The 24,835-nt window shown below is 35.0% G+C and overlaps 1 protein-coding gene across 5 annotated transcripts in view; it reads right to left on the reverse strand.

Annotated features, from left to right (window-relative positions):
- PDS5B (PDS5 cohesin associated factor B) overlaps positions 1 to 24,835 on the reverse strand; it is a 132,651-nt gene that overhangs the window by 51,561 nt on the left and 56,255 nt on the right. For all 5 annotated transcript variants that reach the window (XM_030042545.2, XM_030042544.2, XM_030042548.2 and 2 more), the window contains 13 exons: positions 24,232 to 24,377; positions 23,147 to 23,298; positions 21,315 to 21,428; positions 19,251 to 19,332; positions 13,158 to 13,206; positions 11,496 to 11,635; positions 11,303 to 11,418; positions 9,468 to 9,573; positions 8,405 to 8,565; positions 7,637 to 7,760; positions 6,681 to 6,839; positions 5,777 to 5,845; positions 1,190 to 1,326 (listed from right to left, as the gene is read on the reverse strand). In XM_030042545.2, the coding sequence (XP_029898405.1) occupies positions 1,190 to 1,326; positions 5,777 to 5,845; positions 6,681 to 6,839; positions 7,637 to 7,760; positions 8,405 to 8,565; positions 9,468 to 9,573; positions 11,303 to 11,418; positions 11,496 to 11,635; positions 13,158 to 13,206; positions 19,251 to 19,332; positions 21,315 to 21,428; positions 23,147 to 23,298; positions 24,232 to 24,377 (1,555 nt within the window). The remainder of the gene's footprint in view (positions 1 to 1,189; positions 1,327 to 5,776; positions 5,846 to 6,680; positions 6,840 to 7,636; positions 7,761 to 8,404; positions 8,566 to 9,467; positions 9,574 to 11,302; positions 11,419 to 11,495; positions 11,636 to 13,157; positions 13,207 to 19,250; positions 19,333 to 21,314; positions 21,429 to 23,146; positions 23,299 to 24,231; positions 24,378 to 24,835) is intronic.

The following is a 24,835-nucleotide window of genomic DNA, read 5'->3' on the forward strand; positions in this document are numbered from 1 at the left end:
AGCAACCTCACTCGTCATTGTAGCTTTCTCCCTCCCCTAAAAGGATCCCCAGCCCTCCATTAATTTTAATACTGGAGAACTGACCACATCATTATATAGGGTTTCTATTATTATTTAAAGTTTTTAGTACAAAAAGAGGGGGAAAATTAAGTTTCTAAAACATGGACAGTAAGGAATTGTCACCCCAAGCATGAAAACACACAGGACCTACAGAACTGATCCATTCACAAACTACTGGATAAGCCAACAATATGCTTCAAGCAGTCATGCTGAAACACCTAACTCCCTAGTAACTGCCATGAACGGTCGTATTACAGAATTTAAAACTATGAAACAATTATTTACAAGGAACTTTAAGAAAGACTACACAGTTACAACAAAGATAATGTATTAGACAACTCTTGGGTTTGCAATTTTGCACACACAACATAGGGTTTATCTGCATAATCACTGTATAACATTAAACTCTACCCCAAAATTACCACCTTTTTACTAATATTGGCACAATCCACCCCTGCCCTTAATGGCTTTTGTAGACATAAATTTTCAGTGTTTGGCGAGCAATAGCAGCTGACAACTTGTCACTTCTCCTACTGCAGAGGATTAAGAAGATACCCAGAAAAAAAAAAGTTGTCTAACAATCACCTAAAAGGTAAATTATTTATTGAGACTTAATCCTCTTGACACATTTCCCTCTTCCTTTCACTTTTAGAGGCCTCAAGGGATCAAAGTCTGCCTTCAAGCAGAAGTGCCTTATGTACTAGCTATTCCCATGTGGTTTACTGCAACATGCTATTATTTTTTATTAGAAAGCCTGCCTATTGGCCTCTGACATACACAACAATTGGTATATCAGGAAGAGCAAGCTGCATAAAAAATTAAAACCAATTTTCAGTGGGAAAGAGGAAGTTACACAGTTTATTCTTCCAACATGAATAATGGCTCTTCAAAAAAAAGAGATAAACCAAAGAAGATAAAACCATTAAAATACAGTCATATCTACAGTGTTAAAAAAACCCTGAGACTCAGCAAACTTATGAAGGAAGCCAGCAAAGCTTACCATTAGTTCTTAGAAAATAAGATGTATAAATTGTTAAGCAGTCTAACAGAATAGTTTAAGTACTACTAGAACAAAAACTCTCCCCACCGCATCATCACAGACATCAAAACATTACCATCTCTTACATACCTAATTTTCCCTTGCTCTGTTAAATCTCCATCACTGTGTAATATTGTTGTTAGCAACCTCAGAGTTGAAGTTCCAGACTTGCTGTGGTTGTTCTTCATTCCTAGCAACCATCGAACCATCATCTTGATGGCCTGAATCTGAAAAAAAAAGATTGATATGCAGAAGTCATATCACACCATGAGTCTCATTTTAAAAGTAATCTTTATCTTAGTTTAATTACACAGTATTTTCCCAAGTGCTTTTTGCTGCTATGAACACAAGCCTGTCAAGGCTGCAAAACATCATTTAAATACTGAAAGATGACTAGATGTATTCTCACTAGACAGCAACTTTTTACTGAAAGTCTCAAGCATTTACTACAGTAAATAAAAATCATACAACATTTAGTTAAATTTCGAATCCCTATATATTCTTTATTTATACATGTAATATTTGAGTTTAAATTTAAGACATGTAAATTAAAAACCAGCTCAGACATTTTGACTGTTACAGTATCAACCTGTATTAAGATAACTCATCCTGGAAAAGAATATTTCTTTCATGGCTATTGAAAGAAAAACCTCAAAGCTTGTTACTTAGAATAACTTGTCTTTTGCCAACAGAAACATAAAGAGTTTTGAGGCAAGCTTCTAAAAGTATGCAGAATCCAGCAGCTATCATGAAACACTGTGTAATTTCAGATTTCTTTAGTGAAAATAAAGCATGAATTTGGAGATTAAGTTTGGTTTAGTATTTGAATCCCTTTTCCTTCTATATGAGAGCAGAGACGATAAAGAAAACAGAAAGATCAGTATCCTCTTACAGGAAAATGAAAATGCTTTTATGAATCACATAGACAACCTTGGGAAAAAAAGAACAACAAAACCAAACAAACCTAAACACCAACCCTGGAGTTCAGAACACAAAACCCAAAAGCTTTAGAAAAACTAAGACACTTTTTGTACACAGTAACTTCAAATTTTTCCCTTAATGGGAAAGGCAGTTCTAATAACTGTTATATAAATATTCACAATATCACCAAATGAAATTCATCATACAGTTGATCTATTCCATGTAACAAACTGATCACAATGGTCCCTTCAGATCTATGTTCTAGGGTTGTCATCTATACAGTTTATTTTTTAGCACTGTAGCCCATTTACTCCACCTACAGAATTCTAATTCTATTGAATAACAAGAGGTAGGATATCTGTCACTCAAGAACTCAAAATGCAAACGGAGTTTGTGGAACAGAAATTAAATTGTCTTGCCCTAGTTTTCAAAGAGTCTTCCACTGAAACAGCTGTAGGTATCCACCAGAAGATTTTAATAGCAATAAAAGCAAAATAACAATAACAATAATAATAACAGCAGCAACAGATCTTTTGACAGCTTACTAATTCAGTTTCTTCATGTCATAACCAGTACCTGTAACCATTACTGCCTCCCATTTGTTGGAAGGACAGAAACATGCTAGGTCTATTTGGCCTTCAAGTAAATGACATATTCAGCCAGGGAACAGCCACATGCTCTCTCAAGCCCCGACATCTCTGGTCAGCTCCTGAGCAATTTCAATTTTAACCTTTGCTTCTCTCTTCCCCCTCCACAATTCCCTTCCCCCAATTTTACTGTTCAAATCTACTCCAGCCTTCCTTCCACATAGCAAGTCTTCATCCCAACTCCTTCAGAATTTTCCTCTGAACCCATTATGTTCCCTGTTTCTTTGCTGGTGTTAATGATGTTGTGATGACATTCCAGCAACCCTTCAGAATTAAGCATTCCCATGAAATTAGTACAGGGCATGAGAATTACCCCAGTCACTGCTTCTGGCTACCTGAAGACTTAAACATGACATAAGTTTGCACTGCCCTCATGTTTTAATTTTTTTCTTTGCAGCCAAACAGGATAACTATCAAAGGATAATTCCAGTTGGAAGGAGTGTCAGGAGGTCTCCAGTCCAATTTCCTGCTCAAAGGAAAGTCAGCTATGAAGTCAGGCCATGCTGGTCTCAGCTTTATCCACTGTGGTGTTGAAATCCTTCAAGAATGGAGATTGCACAGGCTTTCTTGGCAACCTGCAACCTCTTGCAACCTGTTCCATTGCGTGACTGTTCTCAGGTTTGTTTTTTTCCCTTATATCCAGTCTGAACCTCTTGTTTCAATTTGTGTCCCATGAGCCTAAAATTCTCCTCTGAGATTAAAAATTATTATGCACAACATGAAAATATCAAGAAAGTAAAAATACAGCATGGGTCAGAACTATATCAAAGGCCACGAATGACTGCTTTGTACTCGACTTAGCAGCACAACATGAACTATGTGTATTTCAAATGCAAGCAAAAGTGATAGGACATTATCATTTCTCTCTGAGATAGTAAATATAACATAACAGATCTCTGATTTGTCATGAGAAAACTGCAATTAACTACTAATTTTACATAAACTGTCAGTAGTAAATAAGTATTAATTTGTAAGATTCATATTACCAAAAATAATCAACAGATAGTTATAACCCTTTCCTGTGATCTAGAGATCATCATCATGCTTCCATTGTAGACGTATAATGGACTCCCATCCCATGTAGTGCTCCTAGAAACACTGTCTTCCTACTACATCAACATTATGACAACAGCTAACTCAGGTTTCTACTTGAGTTTTCAGAGCCACAAATGCTGCAGTTTTGTGCAGTAGTGAAAAATGAAACAATGCCCACTCAAAGCACAGTTAGAGAAATAGGATGAGAAGCCTTGTATTGCAGTGTACATACAAGGAAACAAGAAATATCACTGCTACTATGTAAGTCTCAATCCACTGCATGTGCACAGAAGTATTCAGTACTGGTCACAGTCAAGAGAGATTACTGCTTTAGAGCAGACACTCAAGTGCCAGGCGTCAGAATTCAAGTCTAAATCATACAATAATTAATACAATTGATATTTAATACTGTACTGAAACATTTCTCTACAGACATCATTTCATTTAAGGTTTAGCATCCAAAACTAAGTCTAGCCTACATCTGTTAGGCTGGACGATACTAAAATTTTGTCTTCATCAGTCCTTCTACCTTTCATACTTAAACTTGCTAGTTTTAAGATTCCCATTAGATATATTATACAGTTACGTTACAGAGGGAGAAAGAGGCTTTTAAAACCAGAGTGAAGAAAAATACACTGTCAGAGAGAAATTGTTTTTAAACTAACGGTGTGGCCTGCAGCGTTCATTAAATATAGGCTTCTCAGCAGTAATAAATGCTAATTAAATTTGCAAATCAATTTTCACAACAACCTGTTTTCACTTGCCAATAAATGCTTCTTACAGTTTTCAGGTTTGGCTTCAACTTCCAATTGCCTTAAGATTTTCTGTAAGCCAATTCCCTTCCAAATAGCCAATTGTATGAAAAGTTTTATCAACATAAAAGCGCATTTTAAAGAGGTATTACAGCTTCATAAGTATTAAAAAAATTAAGAAAAAACAATATTTACTACTAAAAGTTACATGTATAATCACTGAAGTGAAATCATGTCTATTTTAAACTAGCAGTTGATTAAATCAAAAACAAACATGCATTCTTTTAACAGTTTTTGGAGTGTACTGTGTAACTATGGAATTGCACAAATACAATAAATATCCTTGCTGTAGTCAAACGAATAAAAAGCTGACAAATCAACTCCAAACACAACTGAGCATTTCCAGTAATGAGTTCTGTACCAAGCTGGAAACCGAAGTATTTACTAAACCAGCAGAGAAGGAGGCATGCTACAAAGAATTTAACAGCTTCAAGAGAGAAGGTAAAGAACTTTTTAAAACCATCAGAGCAAATTTATTCAGAAGACATTGGAAATTAAATGACTGCTATAATTAACTTAGCAACAGCATGCTACAATGTACATGCATCTTCCTAATTCTGAAAGAAAATGTGAAAGTATAATCTACCCCATTCTAAGGAAGGGCATTTAAAACAAATACAGACTTAGGATGTGTTTTCCACAGTGTAAGTCTATTTCTGAGTGAAAAATTGAGTGAGAATATCTATTACCAAGTCCACAAAATGTAATAAAAAACTTACTCCAAAAAAAAAAGAATAAGCTTGAAATGACATTTTAAAGTAAAAAAAACCCAAACCAAACCAACAAAAAAACCCCAAACCAAACCGACAACCCCACCACCATTTTAATGTCCTAAGAATTCAAAAGAAAGAGGGAAGACTTTAAACAAAGTCTCTAGGGTATTTAACTCCTATGTTAAACAAGAGGGAAAAAAAAAAAATTTTACTTTAACTGTGACAATACCTGGAATACTTAAGTGTTGCACATGAAACCTAAGCCTATAAAAAGCTATAATAAAAATTCAATAAAGTGTATATGTAAATTTATTTACAAAAGTAAAAAAAAGTAGATGCTCCCAACAGCAAATTCTTTTCTTCTGGCAATCCAGAAATGTGTATCCTGATGAGATCCTCAATTTAAAAATAGTTATTTCTTTTTCACTTTTAGAAAGGTGACAAGGAAACAGAGAAAAGCAGTTGACAGCTTTAGGAATCCAGATATTTAACTTTCTTTATTAAATATTAGACAGACAATCATAGGAAAATATAGTAAGCGCTACTTACTTTAACAAGCGTTTCAGGAGACACTTCTTCATCTGGGACCCAAAGTTTTGTTGTCTTTTTTCCTGGAAGCTAAACCAAATGTTACATTTTGTTACTACTGTTACTCTTCAGTGAAACCTGCTGTAATCTCCTCTGCCCTGTTTGCTTCCGAAAACAATACAGCAGCACTCACTGGTTAGCTTTATGCCTTCTGTATTTTATAGAAGTAACCATTACAGAAGTGAGATACTGTTCTTACCTCACTATTCAAGTACCAGCAAATTTAACAGTAGTAAAGGGGTGGTTTTTCGTTGTTGTTACCCGAAAACTATCGCTTTAGAGTGTAATAGCTGTTGCTTTGAAAATAATTTCCAGTTTCCATATCCAGTAGATTGGAACTTCAAGCACATAGTTTTGGACAGTAAATCTTTCCCTAAACAATGGCTGATAACACACAAGTTCTTTTTTTCACTTTAGAATCACTACCAACACAGAAGTATTAGAAAAATTAAAATTCAGTCTTCCATTTAAACAGTGTATTTTAGTTTCAAATGCATTAATACTTTCTAAAAAAAAAAAAAAAAAAAAAAAAAAAAAAAAAAAAAAAAACCACAACCTGATTGTTCAAGACGAGAGACTGAGTGAGTGAAGTCAATACCAATTTTCCCATTTTTAACAAAAGGCAAATCATGAGTGATCAAATGCTGTGCTATACAGCTTATCACTTCAGTAAGGACTACCAAATTAGTACTGTCTCCTTTCCTGTAGTGTTGGTTTTCAACTGAGTCAAACGGTGTATGTGGAAATCAAAAGACAGCCATAGACAAGAAGTAGAACCAACAAGCCAAAAATTTTCACAAGTCCTTGCTGAGTATCATACTACAGGAGAAGCAAAATGTTAATACAAGGTTTTAAAAATACTTACCCTATCATTCATTAGCAAATCTTTAACAATAAAAGTGGCAACCAAAGATTTCAAAGGGGCAGCAAACTGATCAGGTGCTAGCATGGCTATATGTCCAATAGTAACCAATGGTGTAATGAGATGCTCAAAATTGCTTGGATCCAGACTTTTATGCAGTGGCTAGAATAAAGGCAACAAATTCAGGTATTACTGCTATAATCTGTGTCTTACTGAGGGGAGGTGGGTGAGAGCTCTGTACCAAGTTGTCCATGTCTACTACTATTTCAGAAATACAATTTTAAAAGAACTATTAACTATTTAGATTTAAAGACACATTCACCAACCCTACAAGTCTCCTAAAAATTAAAAGAAAAAAATCAAGATGACAGACAAAACTTTTTATCATATCTGGGTAGTTCAAAAAGCAGCAGCTAAAGCAGGACCATTTAGGAAACAATGGATTAAAAAGTGTATTTTCTTGTTGAAGAAATGGGCATATTACATTTCAAGACTGCAATTTCAGTAATGGACTATAATTCAGCCTTCAAGATAAAAGGCTGATGGGCACTAATTAAAAAGTACATTTGCAGTTATAACTAAAAACTATTTAAATAGTCTCTACCATAATTTAGTTTTCTGTAATTTCTGTAGCCATTTAAATACTTTGGGACAGTCCCAACTGGGGTGAGGAGTGGTGCATGGTTCCTCTTTCCATAAATAGTTCATGGTTCTAGCAGACAGCCCAACACTGTTTTGTTCTACCATCTTCTAAAATACGTAACCCTAAACATGATGGATCATGGGATACAAAAACACCTCCGCTACCATTTTTCTGGGCAAACTGTATGAGAACAAAGGGAAAGGGGAAAAAAATCCTTCTTAAATTTGATACAACTTGTCATATAAATTGCCACTACATCCCTTAGTTTACATGTGCGATATAAAAGATAAATAAAAATTAAATATTTTAATTTTACCTCAAATATCTGTGCAAACTGTGTTTCTTTGCTGGAAAATATGGCATGGATGCAGTGAATAGCATATTTGGCTTGACGAGGGGGTCCCTTTTTAGCTTTATGATGCAACACTGGAAGCAAAGCACTTTGGGGGGGGGGGGGGGAAAAAAAAAAAAAAAAAAAAAAAGGAGATAAGTACCTTTTCACAAGGTGTATTTTGAAAATCTTCCAAAATACCAAACTAGCAAAAAAGCACAGATATACATATATAGAACACACCACCTCTGCAAAACTGCTAATTGTCCTGATTTTGGCAATTTCTTCAAAGAAAGAAAAAAAGGGTTATTTACATGGCTTGCAAGTAAAAAAACCCTGGTTTTTGTTGATAAAATATCATGTGGTAAAACAAACATTTTATCTGCGAAAGTTACTAAAAGCTGTTTTGGAAATATTATTGTCTACACATGCCCATTAAAGTGCAAAGAATGTTTTTACATGGCCACATTTAATTTAGGAAAAAACATTAAGTAATTCTGAACGGCAATGATAAAAATGATAGTAATATCAGTAACATATCAGCTGTCACTACTTTGGATACATTAATTTCACTTCCATTCTTAAAAAAGCACTGCATTTTAAAGTCATTCAAAATCTCTTTCCTGCTTTACCTGAAGTAATACTTTCTTCCAAAAGAATGCAGGATAATGCTACAGCATGCAAAAGAAGAATGAGAACTTCCAAAATCCCATATAGTAAAGAACACTACTCAGAGTAAGATATACAACTTACGATCGTATATGAGGAAAGTCTTCTTCAATTTTACTTCCTGTATTTTTGAAAATTTGTAATGCAGCTTCTGCCACTTTTTCATCATCCATTTTCAAACAAGCCAGGAGAGATTCAAAAGTTTCAGCTGAATGAAATGAGATAGGGTGCGTAAATGAAAGTACCTGCCAAAATAAGATGAAAGCCATGTTAGTAGTTTTTAAAGACCCACTTATATAGACCATTCCATCAAGAGTCATTTTCCACTGCCATACTGGAATATTTATAACACTCTGCCTGGTTTTGCCACATAATGCACATTTCTCTTTTTCTGACCCTTTTTTTTTTTTTCAGTACCCCCTAAACTTCTCTGTCTTTATACATGATCTCATCAGTTTTAACTTATTTCTCCAGTCTCAATTTCTTCTCCTATTATTGTGAATGTGTACTTCTCAGTGGCTAGATCTACTTTAGCAAGTACTGGGTTACAGCAGAAGCATGTCTTAAGAGAAACATAACTGACGCTAAGAAAGCAATATTCACATTTCAGGGGTTTTACTTCAGAGTATTTCTAGACTGACTGAACCCACTTTAGCCACTGCAACACAACATGTGCTTCTGAAGCCCATCTCATAATTTTGTTTCTCTAAAAGGAATCCAGCCTGTGTGCTCCCAGACTTCATGCTTGTTTGCTAAGTGGAACAACTGGTTGTGCTCCAAAGTGGTAAGACCCCAATTTATAAGGAACTCAGGGGAACCACATTATTGTACTGATATACAAGTACAGTTCCAAAAGTGGTATAACTATATTCACAAACTGCTGAATTCACACTCTAATAATCAAAAGCCAGCTCATGTCACACACGTAACTACTTTTGACTTCCAGAAAAACTTGTAAATTATTTATAAAATAACCTTACTTACGTGCCATGTAAGATGAGCATACAGAAAAAAACCAAACCAGTATTCTTCCAGATAGCCACCACATGCTTATGACTAACGATACCGAGTACAAATTAAAAGTTTACTTTAACAAAGTTGCTTCAGAAAGTTTCACATGCTCACTGACCAGCAGGAGTATACTTGCCTTAAGCAATTCAAGACCTGCTCTGATTGCCTGGTCAGTAGGTACACCCTCATCTTCATCATCAGCTGTTCCATCTATAGACTTGTTTACTTGCTTGATAAGGGCACTGAAGAGAAAAACAAAACATGGCCTTGTATTTACTGTAATTCCACTGTGTATGACTATTTTCATAAGTTTAAGACATAACCTTATTAAAGGAACTTATTTAAAACATAAGCTTGTCACAAAACATATATGTGAACTAGATAATCTGCTTGCCCTCATCCCCTATCTAAATAAAAGCTTATGAAGCATTAAGTTAAAAAATGCTTATCCACCATGACTTAAGAACTATATACAAATTACTCAGGAAGGATGACCAAAATAAGAAAAGAATTTGAGCATTACAAGCAACAACTTCAGGTAAGAATTATGGTGAGGTTACTAGCTGCTATGGATTCTGAATAAATGAGGGAAAATAACTGATTACAATGTTTAGTCTATAACCAAGAGGAAAAAAAAATAACTGTTAAACAGCTGTGCTAAGAGTTGATGAAAAATTTAGAAGACCTATCTCCTGTATATTTCACCTTGACAGTAATGCTTGGTTTTTTTCTTACACTGCACCCTAGGAAAGGAAAAGGTGATTATCCAAATGATCCTATTAGTGAGTGGTGTAGGCAGCTTCCCTATCAAGAGCTGAACAATGTTCAGAATATTCCAGAATATTCCTTCGGTACATCCTGTAAATTATATTTATAGCCCCCCCCTCCCCCAATCCCAAAGCAAAAAAACCAAAAAAACCCTCTAAAAATAAATAAACAAACAAGCAACTGGTAGCAAACCAAGGGAGAGACCTCCTAGTCAGACTTCCCAGACTTCCAATTTTTTTTTCCCTCCCTAATTGGACAAAAGTGACCACCTACTAATAAAACCAAACAGTCTGAGTCTCAAAAATGAAGCAGAAGTTAAGTGAAATTTTACAAAGATGGGAGAAGACCAATTCTTCAGCAAAACTGAAAATATGTGCTTTTTACTATTTTTTTTTTTGCTTGTATACTGTATGACAGTCACCCAGTAGTTAGATTGTGAAATAAGTATTACAATTTTGTGCCACATATGAATATTACTTTAAATATACATTTTATATTGCTTCTGTGAACGTGAAAAATGTATTTTCATATTTAAAGTAAAAATCCAGCTACACATTGTACTTAATGCAAGATCAGAAACAGATTTTCAAGTGAAATCTCAATGGCTCCACTACATTGCATACCTGACAGGCAGAAACTGAAAAGCTCAAGTACTTAAAAAATCAATTTCTATAGTTGGAATTAACAGATAAGAACTTACCAGTATTTAGAACTAGTGGTCTCTAATAAGGTACCACATATCTAAAATACAGCTGTTAAATAATCATTTCAGCAATTACTTTTTCCCCCCTTCCACAACTTCACTGGCTTACTCTTCCTTGCAGTCTTGATGCCTCATCACCATAATCTTTACTTCCTCAGTTAAATTACTGTTTATGTCACTACGAGCTAATATTCTGGGTGGAAAGTTTCAGCGAATAGCCATGGACAGAAATTTCTTTTAAAATAAGTCAGTGCAACAGATCCATTTTTACTGACAGGTTCTCCTGGCTATGCTGAATGACAATTCAATTGTTTCTGTGGCTACATTCTGAATGAGGGCACAAAAACCCCTAAGCAAGGGGAAACAGAAGAAAATATTGCAGGTCACCAGGCCTTAAACCACACCCGCCCAATCCACTACTGCTTGTGCTTAAAGGCAAAATAAGAAACCCCAATTTCAAACCCTGTGATCTATGGCCAATATCACACACACAAAAATACCTGATGGATTCAGTATCAATGTGCACGGGAGCAATTCTCTCAAGAAGAAACTTTATCATTTCCAGGAAAGGATTTGTTGGTTGTTTTGGATTGCCCAACTTCTTCGTTATTTCCCTCTGCAATATAAGTTTCAATTAAATTTATAATCAATTCAGTTCCAAAAATATTCACATATCTTAAGAGCAATTCTTACCACACATCCTTCAGCCTGTTTGCAAGAACATGTTGGGCTAACAAGCATTTCTAACTGACTTCTTATTTTTTCATCATCTTCTAGAACTTGTGTGAACTTTTTCATGAAATCTTGAGCCTTCCCTGGATCAGGAAGGTTTCCTTTAAATAAGCAAAAGAAAGCACTATTTATTTTAATAAACAAAAGTATCAGTATTATAAATTACATAAGTTTGAAATGTCACACCAAGAAAGTTTCTATGTGTGTTTAAGTTAACCAAGAAGGGTGGGGAAAAAAAAATAACCAAAGAAACCCCAAAACAGCTTAACATGTGCAGACATATCTATGAGGACACGAATTTCTAAAAATTTGGTGTACCCACAGAACTCCCCTGGCTATTTGCTTTCCTCGCCCCTCACACTCATTTTTCAGCAAGTCTAGCTGTTCTTGTTAATAATATTAACAGCTGAAGTTGACCTCAGAATGCAAAGCCTATGCTCCACAAAAAAGTATACTCTGTATATAGATCATCTGATATTGACAAGTGTGAAAAACATCAAAAATGTATTTTTGCTAAATTATCCCTTCAACTAAACGTAAACTTTACAACAGCTTGCAACATTTACAAAAAAGCGTTTAAAATGCATTTCTTAAACTACATATTAATTTTATATTTACATTTTATATTATAGCAAGACAATTTATTGGAAAAGTATTAGTATACTATCTAAGATGTTTCATGTTTTTGGTACAGTAGGTGTTAAGCAAAGTTGGCACAGAAAATGGTATAGGGTTACAGGATAGTCAGTTCAAAACAAGTTCTAGTAAGTATTTGTTTTGCTGCATTGATGATTTTTTTAAATTTTTTTTTTTTTTAAATGCGACCCAGAACTAAAAGAATCAGAAAAATCACAACCTGATCAACTGTTATATTATAAACAAAAGGAAAAAAGGATTTGGAACATGGCCAACCAAATAGCAAGATTCAGTTTTTCCTGAGCATTTTTCCAAAATGTAGCCAGCCTTAAGTAGCATCTGTTTTGCCAGAAGAGTTGGCATTTTTTTAAAAAAAGGTTGATTAAAAAAAAAAAAAGAAAAAAATTCAGAATTGTAAAGCAAGTTTTTTTCTTCATACTGGTTTTAATGCTATTGGCATGGTGGGCTGGGGGGAACAATAAGTGGTGTTTCATCGGTGGTTTTTTTCTTTGCCAAGAGCTCAGGTTACACAGAAGTTCTTCAGTTTCCAAAGTGCCTTCCCTGCTACTGAAACCAAAACTCTTCTGAATTCTCCCAACAGCACTTACAATACCAGCACCTCAAAGACAGGTTAGTTAGTAGATAGTTTAGTAGGTTAGTTAACATCAGTTAATATATATTCTATAGTAAGTGCTAAAGCAGACACTAACACCCTAGATCATCTAGCTTTTTAATTAGTCCACAACAGATGTAGCCAAAATGTCATTGATAAGCTTCATGACTAGACACTTTTTACAGTAAAGAAGTAATTCTGCTTACAGTTGTCTTAATTCTTTAAAGCATATTGTTACATCATGTTTATCGTTATTTGTTATAAGTTTTATCTGTTACAAAACTTTTTTTAGCTTATATCATTATTTTTAAAGCAAGAAAGCAACATGGTTCAACTGTAATTTTTAGACAGTGTAAATACTTCAACTGACTTACTTGTAATAACCATCACTTTTGAGAATATAGCTTTACTGCTGGCATCTGTCTGCAAGTCACAAAAGAAAAATGGATTAAGTAAAAAGTTTACATTATATATTTCCACTTGAATATTGAGTGAGCAAAATTCCGCAATGCATTATCAACAAGTCAGCAGCCATTTTGCTAACACATCAGTGTGTTAGAAATCAAAACCACCACTGCAAAGTTAATGCTAGACAGTTACAGGAAGTAAAAGGTAGATCGTGCCTACAGTATCGCTCTGTCTCAAATATACTTAGGTAAAATATTTTTATTACCTTTCAATCTACTATATATATAACTTCTGAACAGCACAAATGGGTTATTTCTGTAACTGTTTTCCATCTAAAGCCTCTTTGGTTTTAGATATGAAACAAACAGCAAGCATTAAATTCACTTGATCTTCTTGTTCAGATATTGATTCTAAGTAGTTTTGGTAGTAGTTCCCACCTTATTGTAAAGAATGGAGCAAGTCAATAATAAAAAAATTGCTACCCCTGTTCAGCTGAACAGGGAAGGCATATGATAGCAGTGTAATTGTGAAAGTAATAATCAGGGACCATGACAACAACAAAAAAATTAAAACATAACTGCATTACAGGATATCTGTGAAGCTTAGATTTCAGTGAAACTGTTGCTGATATAAAGTAATCCAACAGCACCCTACAAGCAAAATAAGTTACACAAAACAGATTAACTAATTTGTTTTCCTTTTGTCAGTAATTCCTCTGGTACATGATTTCAAATTCCACATGCAAAGTCCACCTGAAGAGTTAGTTCTGACACTGAGTAAATGGAAGAGGGAAAAAAAGAATACAACAAATTTCACAGCCAGGTGAAACTACACAGCAAGTACATTTTCTTCATGAGACTACATTTCCAACATACAAGTCATGTTTCTACAACATATCACGTGCTACTGAAGGTAGACAAACTAGTTCACAAGACACTTTTCCCCCACTTTTATCTGTAATCCACAGTATTCTACAGACTAGGAATTACACTGACGTTTGAAATATTAAGGCATTATCAGTAAAAATGACAAAGGGAATCCCTAACTGTACAGTGAAGATAACACCCTAATCATCTTCAGAAAAGTGTTCTAAGGTGGATGAAAGAAGGAAAAAAAAAATTTAAATCTTTCATTGCTGTGTAATAAGTGCTGTTAAACAACTCTGAAATCTTCGTAAGTAAAATGAAAATTGGAACCTGAAAGAAAATTGAAGCTTACAGCAATACTGTCAAAAGCATATAGACCCATCAGCTTCCAAACCATAAAGGAAGCTGCTCTTCTGCCAACTGACTTCCGACAGATCAACTTCAGTGACATAACTTACAAAGTCTGCAAAACTTCATAAATGCATTTAAATAGTATCAATTATGGGCTACAACTACCAAATTATATTCTTCCGAGAAAAGATTTAAATGGAAACACAACCACACTTCATGAGCTTTTACTGAAAAGTATTTAAATTTTAGAAGAACCATGTTTAGCCACCACCATTGCTAGAATTGTCTTTTATAGAACTCACTTTATAATAGACAAAAGTGATAGTGGACAAGCCTAAAAATTACAAACAAGAAAACGTCAAATCAACTCGGAAAGGAGGCTCACCTTAGAAGAAAAAGATCTCTTCTTACCAAAGTACTTAACATGAGGCAAAAGAAGACCTACAGTGGGCAGTTTCATCAGGTTCATATCAGGAAAGAGCACTAAGAGGTAGTGTTGCAAGACACTAACATTTTCTTATTATAAAAACTTCAAGACAGAGGTCAAATTCTTGTTCAGGTACATGTAATTTCTTTGCATTTTATTAATGAAATCTGCGTATAGATCTCAAATAAGGTTCAAACAAGCCATATCAGCTTTGGAGATAACAAAATTACAATTTATTACAACAACCTTGGCTAACACGTGGAAGTGTCTATTTCCAGAAGGAGTATCCTTCAACTTTTCAGAGTAAATTTCTGTTCTGCAGTTGACTAGGTACTATGAAAGAAAATAGGATTTTGAGTTCTAACATATTTGCACAGTTTTTTTGTCATAAAGAAAGAAAAGGAAATTAATTAGCAAATTTGTGGAAAATCTGGCAACGTTTGAGAATAGTGGCAACCGCAGAAAGATCAGAGTATAAGACAAATATAGCATGAGATTAAGACAAGCAATGTTTTTAGTGAATGTCCTCTCTATCTTGTAACATGGACACTTGGCACATAATTCTAGCCATTAAGTATTTCTGCAGAACTTCCCGTCACTTTTTAGTGTCAGAAGAATGCAGTCCTTTTTGGGGCTTTTGGCTGTCACAGCTGAACAGGTATGTTCAGACAAGAAATTAAAAACAAAAAACCATACCAGAAATCAAATGTGGTTTACAGGATTCAAATAATGATCATAGAATCATAGAATCATTTAGGTTGGAAAAGACCTTCAAGATCATCGAGTCCAACCATCAACCATGCCCACTAAACCATGTTCTGTAGTACCCCGTCTACGTGCTTTTTGAATACCTCCAGGGATGGTGACTCAACCACTTCCCTGGGCAGCCTGTTCCAATGTCTGACAACCCTCCCAGTAAAGAAATTTTTCCTAGTATCTAACCTAAATCTCCCTTGCCACGACTTGAGGCTATACAGATGTCAACAGATACAGAATCTCCATATTCATACCTCTTGCAACTCAGAAGAAAAATACCAAAACCATACTGTGGGGTTTCTTTGGTTCTAACTGGTTTGGTCTTCTAATAGTGGCTAAGTGTTCAAGTACTGGCTAAAGCTCCCATTGAAACAGACCTTAAGTTGAGCAAACTACTAATCATTCAGCTAAACATGAAATAACCTGAGTCAGAAGTATTAACTTCTAGTAGTATAACTCCACTGAATAATGACAGATTGAAGAAGATCAAGAAACATTTCTTTTTAGAAGATCTACTGTGGCACTTCATGTACATTATCTTGCATTCATGATATGGAAGTATCTGCAGCTCATGAAACTTATACTCCAATACAGACAAACCAGCATTCACCCACTTTTCTGCATGTGAACAGGCAAGTTTATGTATTTTATTTAACTGTATACCATTGCTGTAGGAGAAAACAAGAGGAGCTGTGATTTATGCTTTTGCTCTTCAGAAAAGTAACTCATCTTAAAGGCAAGTTCAATGTCTGTTCTGTCTCAGAGTCTTAACACATTTTCAGTCTCCTCAATAGTGCTTACACTGGGGAGAGCCTCAAGAGGAAAAAGCAGAATGCCTGAAGGGTTTCACTAAATGGCAAAAAAAGTTTTCTAAGATGACAAAAACAGTGGACTGGGAAGTTCAAAGATTTATAATCACAGAATAATGTACGTTGGAAGCAACAACGGTAGGTCACCTGGTTGAACCACCTACTCAAAGCAGGGCCAACTTAGACCAGGTTTTGCTCCAGGCCTCATCTAGTTGCATTTTAAATATTTACAAGGATGAAGATTTCACAACCTCTCTGGGCTACCTGTTCCCATATTTGATCACCCTTACTGCATTTTTGTTTTCCTTACTGCCTAATCAAAGTTTCCCTGTGGCAACTTCTGTACACTGCTTCTTGTCCTATCCCTCTTAATCTCCAGGAGCTCTCACAATGCCTACACTTGCCACAGGGACAATATCTACAGGAGAACAAACCAACAATTAAGCTATAATGATTAAGTGGAGAAATTAGACTGAATTGAAAAAGCATGTGTGGTAACACCAAGTCATATTCTAAAACATTACTAGCTCATTTCAGTTTTGTTTCCTGAAAGAAAACAAAGTTTCTACAGCTCTGAATGGCTAATGGATATTTGTCTCAATATTATTACTGCCTTGGACTGTATGCACCTTCAGTTTATGATTATGAAAATGCACTCATATTAAACACGATTTAATTATATTAATTAATTATCAATTTGGGGGGAAAAAACCCCAACAAACCACACAAGGAGCATCACAGAAAGAGAAGTTTTGGTAAAAATACCTAAGCATCTGCACTGGGCATAACAGGCAGGGTTTGGGGTAGCAAAGGGCTGTTGGGGTGACCCGTGCAGGAGGCGGTCAGGGACTGCCCTGTGCCGGCCAAAGTCGCTTCCAGCCAGCTCTGCAACTGACAAACAAACCCACCACCCACCCAGACTTCAACCAGTCAAAGGAGCCAACGGTGCTTCTGAGAAAACATATTTAAGAGAGGAGATGCTAGAGAAAGTATGACTCTAAAGGGACTGTGGCCGGTGGAGGAACCCATGCCAGAACAGCAGGTAAGAAATGAGGAGCAGCAAAAGGAAACGAACCACCATGCCCTTAACCCCATCTCCTGCGCTGCCATTGCCTTGCCGAAGGGACCGAGCATAGTGCATGTTGAGGGGCCCGGAGACCATGAAGCAGGGAAGAGAGGCGTCCGAAGGGGAGCCGAAGGCTGTTTCTCTAAAGTGTTTATTTGTTTGCTTTTATTTCTCAATACCAGAATAAATAATTAGAAGTTTATGTTAATTGACAATAAACTAAATTAAGTAAAATCCCCTGACTCAAAACCATTTTGTTGCCTGTGACAGCATCTCAGACTATCACAAGAATGCTAAATTCTCCCATGTAGTCCTGTTACTCAAAAGAATATTGAAGTGTAGAGGATTAGCACTTAATAGCAAAAGATAGGATGAAAGCCACATGGACAAATGCAAACATGTCAACAGCATATACTGTTTTGAATGCGATGCTTAGGCTGGCATTTGTCAAAACCTACACATTTAATTCCATATCATATTTGATATTTTACAATTGAAAAAGAACTTTCGTTGTATCTCCCTGAAAACAAAAGGAAAAGTTGAAATTTCACTTTCAGCTGAAGTGCAGAAAATATCAAGAAACTCACTCAAGTTTTAAATGTGTAAGTATATTTAAACTACACCAAAGAATATAAAACAGTACATGAAAAATATTTCAATACAGCGACCGAAACACAATGAAGTACTGTTGTAGTAGCAATTACTGCACTTAAAACATTCTGTAATGTTGTATTAAATTCTAAATGCACTAAGTAAAAATTACAAATTTCACTGCAGTCAGGACTGAAACAATAAGAGATGCATTTTAATTGGATAAGTCTTTCTCTATCTACAAGACAGTAGCATTTCATAGCAGACATTAGATAATCCAACCACACAGTTACCCACTCTTCCTGGTTCAGGTAATTCCAGCAAATGGATAATTCAGTCATAGAATTTCATTAAGTTTACTGTGGTATGAGTATATACACATATAGAAAATAAAAATCACACACACCCCCTTGTGTGAGTGTGAGCATGGCAAAAATTTCTACTATGTATTATTTCTGTAAAAGAAGCACCAGATTAGACTTTTGGCATTAAAGTCAAACTTATAAAGTCATATATTTATATTATAAAGTCAAATTATAACCAGAATTTCATCTTATGAATTTTTCCCCCTCAAACATGAGTATGCACATACATATAACCAAAACAAATCTAGATTTTACTTTATGAGAATATCCTAAACGCTTGGTAAACGTTTATTTTTTCCTTCTGAGCACATTAATAAACAAAGAATTCAACTGTAGTCTGGTACCTCCAATACAACATTTAAGAAGTCTCCAAGAGGGAAGAGAAACAAGTAACCTGTTGGGATAAAAATATTCTGATTTCTTCAGTGTTACTGATCATAGACATAAGATAAGAAGTTAGGGTGTATAGGTACTTTTTCTTCATTACTCGATTTGGCAGTCAAGAATAATATGCTGTTTTTTCCCCTCTTTCAAGAGCCAGAACAATCCTGGCAAGATGTAACTCAAACACTGCGAGCAAATATTTTAGTATCAAATGACTGGCAAAAACTTTTACAAATTTCTATAATACGCCTTCCTCTTCAATTTTATTAACAAAATGTCTACACATTTCCTACTACAAGAGTAGTCTAATAGAATATCGGTTAACTTTCACAATATTTTCTGTCATTAAAAATAAGCTTGAGATAGTAAAATAAATGGAATTAAAAAATAGCACATTAAGTAAAACTGCGTATTCACTGTAAGATAAAGATAAATTGAACTCACTTTGGGTTGCTTTATTAGGTCAACTAAATCCTTTACTTGATGTCGTAGCAGATTTTGACATTTCCACATTTCATTCAATGCTCTAAAAAAAAAAAAAAAAAGTTAAGATTTGTCAAAATCATCTATTCAATAAATCACAGAATCACTTAGGTTGGAAAAGACCTTTAAGATCATCAAGTTCAACTGTAAACTAGCACTGTCAACTCCACCACTAAACCATGTCCCTAAGCACCACATCTACATGTCTTTTAAATACTTCCAGGGACGGTGACTCAACCACTTCCCTGGACAGCCTGTTCCAATGCTTGACAACCCTTTTGGTGAAGAAATTTTTCCTAATATCCAATCTAAACCTCCCCTGGTGCAACTTGAGGCCATTTCCTCCCATCCTATCGCTTGTTACTTGGGAGAAGAGACCAGCACCCACCTCACTACACCCTCCTTTCAGGTGGTTGTAGAGAGCAATAAGGTCTCCCCTCAGCCTCCTTTTCTCCAGACTAAACAACCCCAGTTCCCTCAGCCGCTCCTCAAAAGACTTGTATACTAAATAAATTAAATAAATAAATAAATAAATAAATAATAAAAAATTAACACAGCTGTCCAATAAGAGCCTTTAAGTTCTTTTCAACTTCAGACTCAGAAACGTGCTTATCACCTGAACTTTCATTGCTGTATGAGCAAAGGCTAAATGTTTCCTAATGGCATGATATGGAAAATTTAATTGCTCATATTAGACTGGAACAAAGTGAGATTATGCAACAAGTTTCATTTGAGATTCTTAACTACACTGCCTTTAAAAGAAGTAGGAAGTAACTGATGTCTGGCCCATAAAGAACTCATTTGTACAAGCCTGAAATCACTCTTCTAAAAACATTCCAAGAAGCAGGCTAAAGCAGATGTTTAAGATTTTTATCATCAAAACTATGTTTGCCTTGCACACAGAAAGCAGCTACTAGATGAATAAATTGTGAAAAGTGGACATGATTAGACTTGTAAGAGACGCATTAGAGATATTCAACAAAATTGAAAATTAGCACACTTTCTAGGAAAAATAAGCCATATAAATAAAAAAAGTCACAGCTTCATTTAAAAAAATTCCAGAATCCACAAGTGAAAAGTCAGTTCTATACAACTAACTGAACATACTATGTCTTTAAAATTAATACTGCTGCATATGAAAACTGTAGAATTCAGAAGTTACTTGTTGCCTGAAATAACAAGTACTGAAAAGAATCCATTCTGTATTTTTGTTTAGCCTATACTAAGAATTACTAGAACAGTAACTTTTTATTTTTAATATACTATTCTTAATTTTAGTTTGTTACAGTTGTAATATCTTTAGGCAGGTAATACAAGAAATGCAGAGGATTCAAACATCAGTTTCTGTAGTATTTGAAGGCTTTGGCATTTTTAAGCTATTCTTTCATATACAAAGCCTTTTCTAGTCTCCCTCATGAGAAGAAAACCACTGTATCTGATCTTCAAGTGACTGAGTACTACTAAATGAAAAACAAAGTAAAACTAACTAAATTCAATCAAACTGTGAACATTACGGCAGCAAAACTGTTATTAGTCAAATTCATGCGCATGTACCCATTTTAAGCTGGAGAAGGCACGTAGCAAAAGTAAAACGCATTTTGAAGGAGGAAAGACAAACAAGTAATTCCTTCCCACTCTTAAATCATCCTGGCTGCTAAAACATGTAGTATATTAATTGAAAAGCTGTCAGATAAGATCTAGAGCTAGTCAACACTACTATCTATGCTATCTCCTTTCAGACCTACAAGGACTGACATGCACTCAAGCTTCTTTCCAGGTCTTTGACACGACCTTTTTTAGCTGTTTATGATGAAAAGGTACCACACCTTGTTAGAAAACAATCTATTAGGGTATTTTTTTCCCCCAAAATCCCACTTGAAATATAGATAATATTGCTACATTCTGTTTTCCAATAGTTTGTAAACTACTTTTGCCCACCAGCTTAGGCTACGCATAACAATTTAGAACCAATTTACAGTATTTGTATTAAAAAGTATTTTGCTAGCATTAAAAAATAGCACATACTTCACAGCATTTGAATCCAGTGTTGCATAAAGGTAATACAAACATTTCATTCGTTCGTTTGTTTCCAAGTTGTGAGGGACCATGTACTGAGCAAAGATGCGTTCAACAAGTAATCTGAAAGACAGGAGTAAGAAACTTAAACTGTAACAGAAGAAAGTGGTCTTCAGTTTCTAAAACATTCATTCAAAAATTCTCAGACCTATCTAGAGATCAGTTGTTGCATATAAGGATGGGGTTATTAAAAACCCTAAAAGTCAAGTTACTTAACTTCCTATATAACTCGGCATAAACTATACAAAAATACATCACTACAGAAGACGTAATGTTAATGTTATCAGTAGGACATTTAAGAGATGACATTATCAAAATTAGATGTATTAATCTAGACAGGAACCAAAGGATTTTAGAGGAGGATGTGTCTTAATTACCAGCCCAAAGAGATGTTATCAGTGAATTTCATTACAGGTCAGTATTGGGGTAAATTAATGAACTGACCCAAATTAATTGGCCTAAAATAAAAAAAGTAGTATCATCTTGATTATATCACCCATTATCATGAAGCCCAGAAGGAGGATTCAGATACTAGTCAGAAGGAGCTGACTTCCCTCCACCCCTCCCCGGCTGCTTCCCCAGGGGCTGAGTTTATCCCGTTTCTTTTGCTTCCACAATAAAAATGCAGGTACATTCACAAAGGAATTATTAACAGCTTCTGCTATAACATGGAAGCTCCTTATTTGGAAACAGGAGGCAAGGAAGGTATGGGTCTGCCAGTTACCTAGGAAAGACTGAGAAGAAAAAAACAAAAGGAAAACTAAAGCCATGTTGCAATCTTAAATACCAATAAGGCCCAAGACTTTTGCAAATTCAGGTCAACATTAATAGAATAGAGTAAATAGGTAAAAAAAACCCAATCATGTACGTTTAGGCTAGAAAAGAGAAGAAAATCCTTATGCACAATTGGAGCAGGTGATCAAAACCCAAACCCAGTTAGTTTAAAAAGATCCTGAAGTTTAAGAAAAATGTGAGTGGGCAAGACTGGATCTGAAGATCCAGACAGTTCTGTCCACTTCCATGGTACCATGAAATAATTGCTTATTTTGAAGATGACTTTTTGAAGCTGTGAGTTTTTGAAAAGACTTGTATGGGTTTGCAATGCCATTTGTATCTGATCATGCTGTGAAGGCCAAAGGCTCATTTCCAAAGACACCAAGATGGCCTTGATTAGTCAAGGTGGACTAGTTCCCAAACTAGTTCCCTATGTCCAACCATTTATTTTTCAATACGAACAACCATATACAAGGCTATAGCTGCTACGACAGAGGCACTGCTTTCACCACAAATCCAGGACAAGGCTCTAATTCATGGCTATTACAGTACAGAAAAACTAACCTTTTGCAGAGTGAGATGTCTTAACTGTTGTCCCTACTTGTACTAGACTTATCTTTAAAGCATACAGGAACAACATGCGAATCTACAGCAAGATCGTTAAAGCAATTTTACTTACTGAATTTTAACATAAAAATTAGCAAGCTACTGAAATATAAAAATCTTGTTTACTGAAGCAGTGGTGAAGTACAGCTAAAAATTTTCAAGTATTCCAACCTATCTGACCCTTTAGAATCACTTTTGGCATTAAAAAAAAAAAAAGAAGAAAAAAACAACACAGGAAAACATTTGGCTGCAGCTGCATAAGATTACACACTGGATCAAAACATAAAGGATTATCACATCATCTCCTTCTTGTCAGCAATTAAGCACAAAGGAAATACAAATCTGCATAATAAGTTACCACGCTTATCCACAGAACCACCTAGTTTTCACGACTAACTTACCGGTCATCAATACTGTTTTGATAATATATATGCAGAAGTTTATCTTTGATCCATGATATCTGTTTTGCAGCTTCTTTTCCTGCTTCTGATTGTAATGAATACTTTTTGTATATCTGTGCAAGTCCCATCATAGCTTCCTTCCTCACTCTCCACTTGAGAAAAAGAAATAGTACCCAGTTTAGTAGTTCAAAACTCAAAACTGAAAAGACTGCAGAATTTCGTGACAGGTATTTCCTATTCTACACCAAAATAAAATAATTCAATTTACAAAAAAGTTAAATTGAGTTCGAAGTGCAACACTTTCCATTAGGACACATACTGCATCATATCTGTTATGCTAAACCTTTCAACATCCCTAACTACTATGCAAGTATGCCTCTTGAATTTAGAATTGTTACAAATTTAAGCCAACACCCTTTCTCACCATCTATACTGAATATGTGCGATTGTATTATGTGTGCAATAGGGGAAAGCATGTCACCAAATGAAAAAAATCAGGTGATAAAGTTAATTTTAAAAGTTTGCCGGCAACAGCCTTGTTTACCATGCTTTAACATAAGCAGCAAACCTCAAATTTTATCAAATCATGAAACATAGCAAAACTAATTTTCAAGACTATTCAAATTTGAAAGCTACCACACTGATTTGCAGTTTTCCAATGATCTAATTAAAAGCAGGTAAACTAGCTACCTCTGATGGTGGAATGTTTTTCATCAGTAATCTACAATACATTTTGAAACCTGCTTGCAACATTTCTTAAGAAAATGTTAGAATGTTTTGCAAGGGTCTAATTTTACTAAAAAATTTTACTAAAACTAGCCAACTGGAACAACATTGTGCTTCAGCCTATTTTTTTTTATCATACTATCTTAAATAAAACTACAACATATTAAAAATGTGGCGTTCCAGTCAAAGGCAAAAGACGCCTCATTAAAGAGATCGCTAAAATATTTCTGCATTATATTGCTTTTCATTCATCATTTTAAAATTAGTTCAGCATTTCTGAGAAGCACTGCTCTTTAAAAAGCTAAATTAGAGTCTAAAAACATAACGCACAGCCATTATTAATACTAATTATGTCTTACCCGCTTGTCCAGTGTTCGTTCTCTGACAAAATTAAGCAGGTGATCATTGACAAGCAAAAGATCTTTTTTAGCAGCAGTAACTATGGATACTATAACATCATGCCTTATGGCCTCTTCAGGATCATGTGACCTTACTTTAAGATATTCTGGAAAAAAATAGAATAAGTATTTCATTGTAGGTATACAACTTCAGCTACTTTTCTTTCTCTAGACAGTACTCAACTGACAAACAGAAAACATGACTTTCTACTGTTCTGAGCATCAACAGTAAGAAACCAACAGTTTTCTCTAAGATTAAGTGGAATGTCAGTAAAACTTTATATTTGCTTAGAATATCAAATATTTATATTTCTGGCAGTATGGAAATTAAGAGTTATGGGGTTACTTTTTTTTATTATTTCTTATAATAGTTAGCCTATGTCTACATTAGCAACTATTATAGCCAAACAGAATTGGATCTGTAGAACAGAACAGACAGTGCTGAGAACTTGATAACCACACTATATACATTTTAAAGTCTTACTTCAGGCTAGAGGCTACTCTCTTCCTGCAGAGTCCATCCCCTTTGGCTGCTGGAGCACATTAGTTGCACTCCTGATCACAA

This window comes from Aquila chrysaetos, chromosome 19 (assembly GCF_900496995.4).
Source record: "Aquila chrysaetos chrysaetos chromosome 19, bAquChr1.4, whole genome shotgun sequence".
Classification (NCBI taxonomy): Eukaryota; Metazoa; Chordata; class Aves; order Accipitriformes; family Accipitridae; genus Aquila; species Aquila chrysaetos.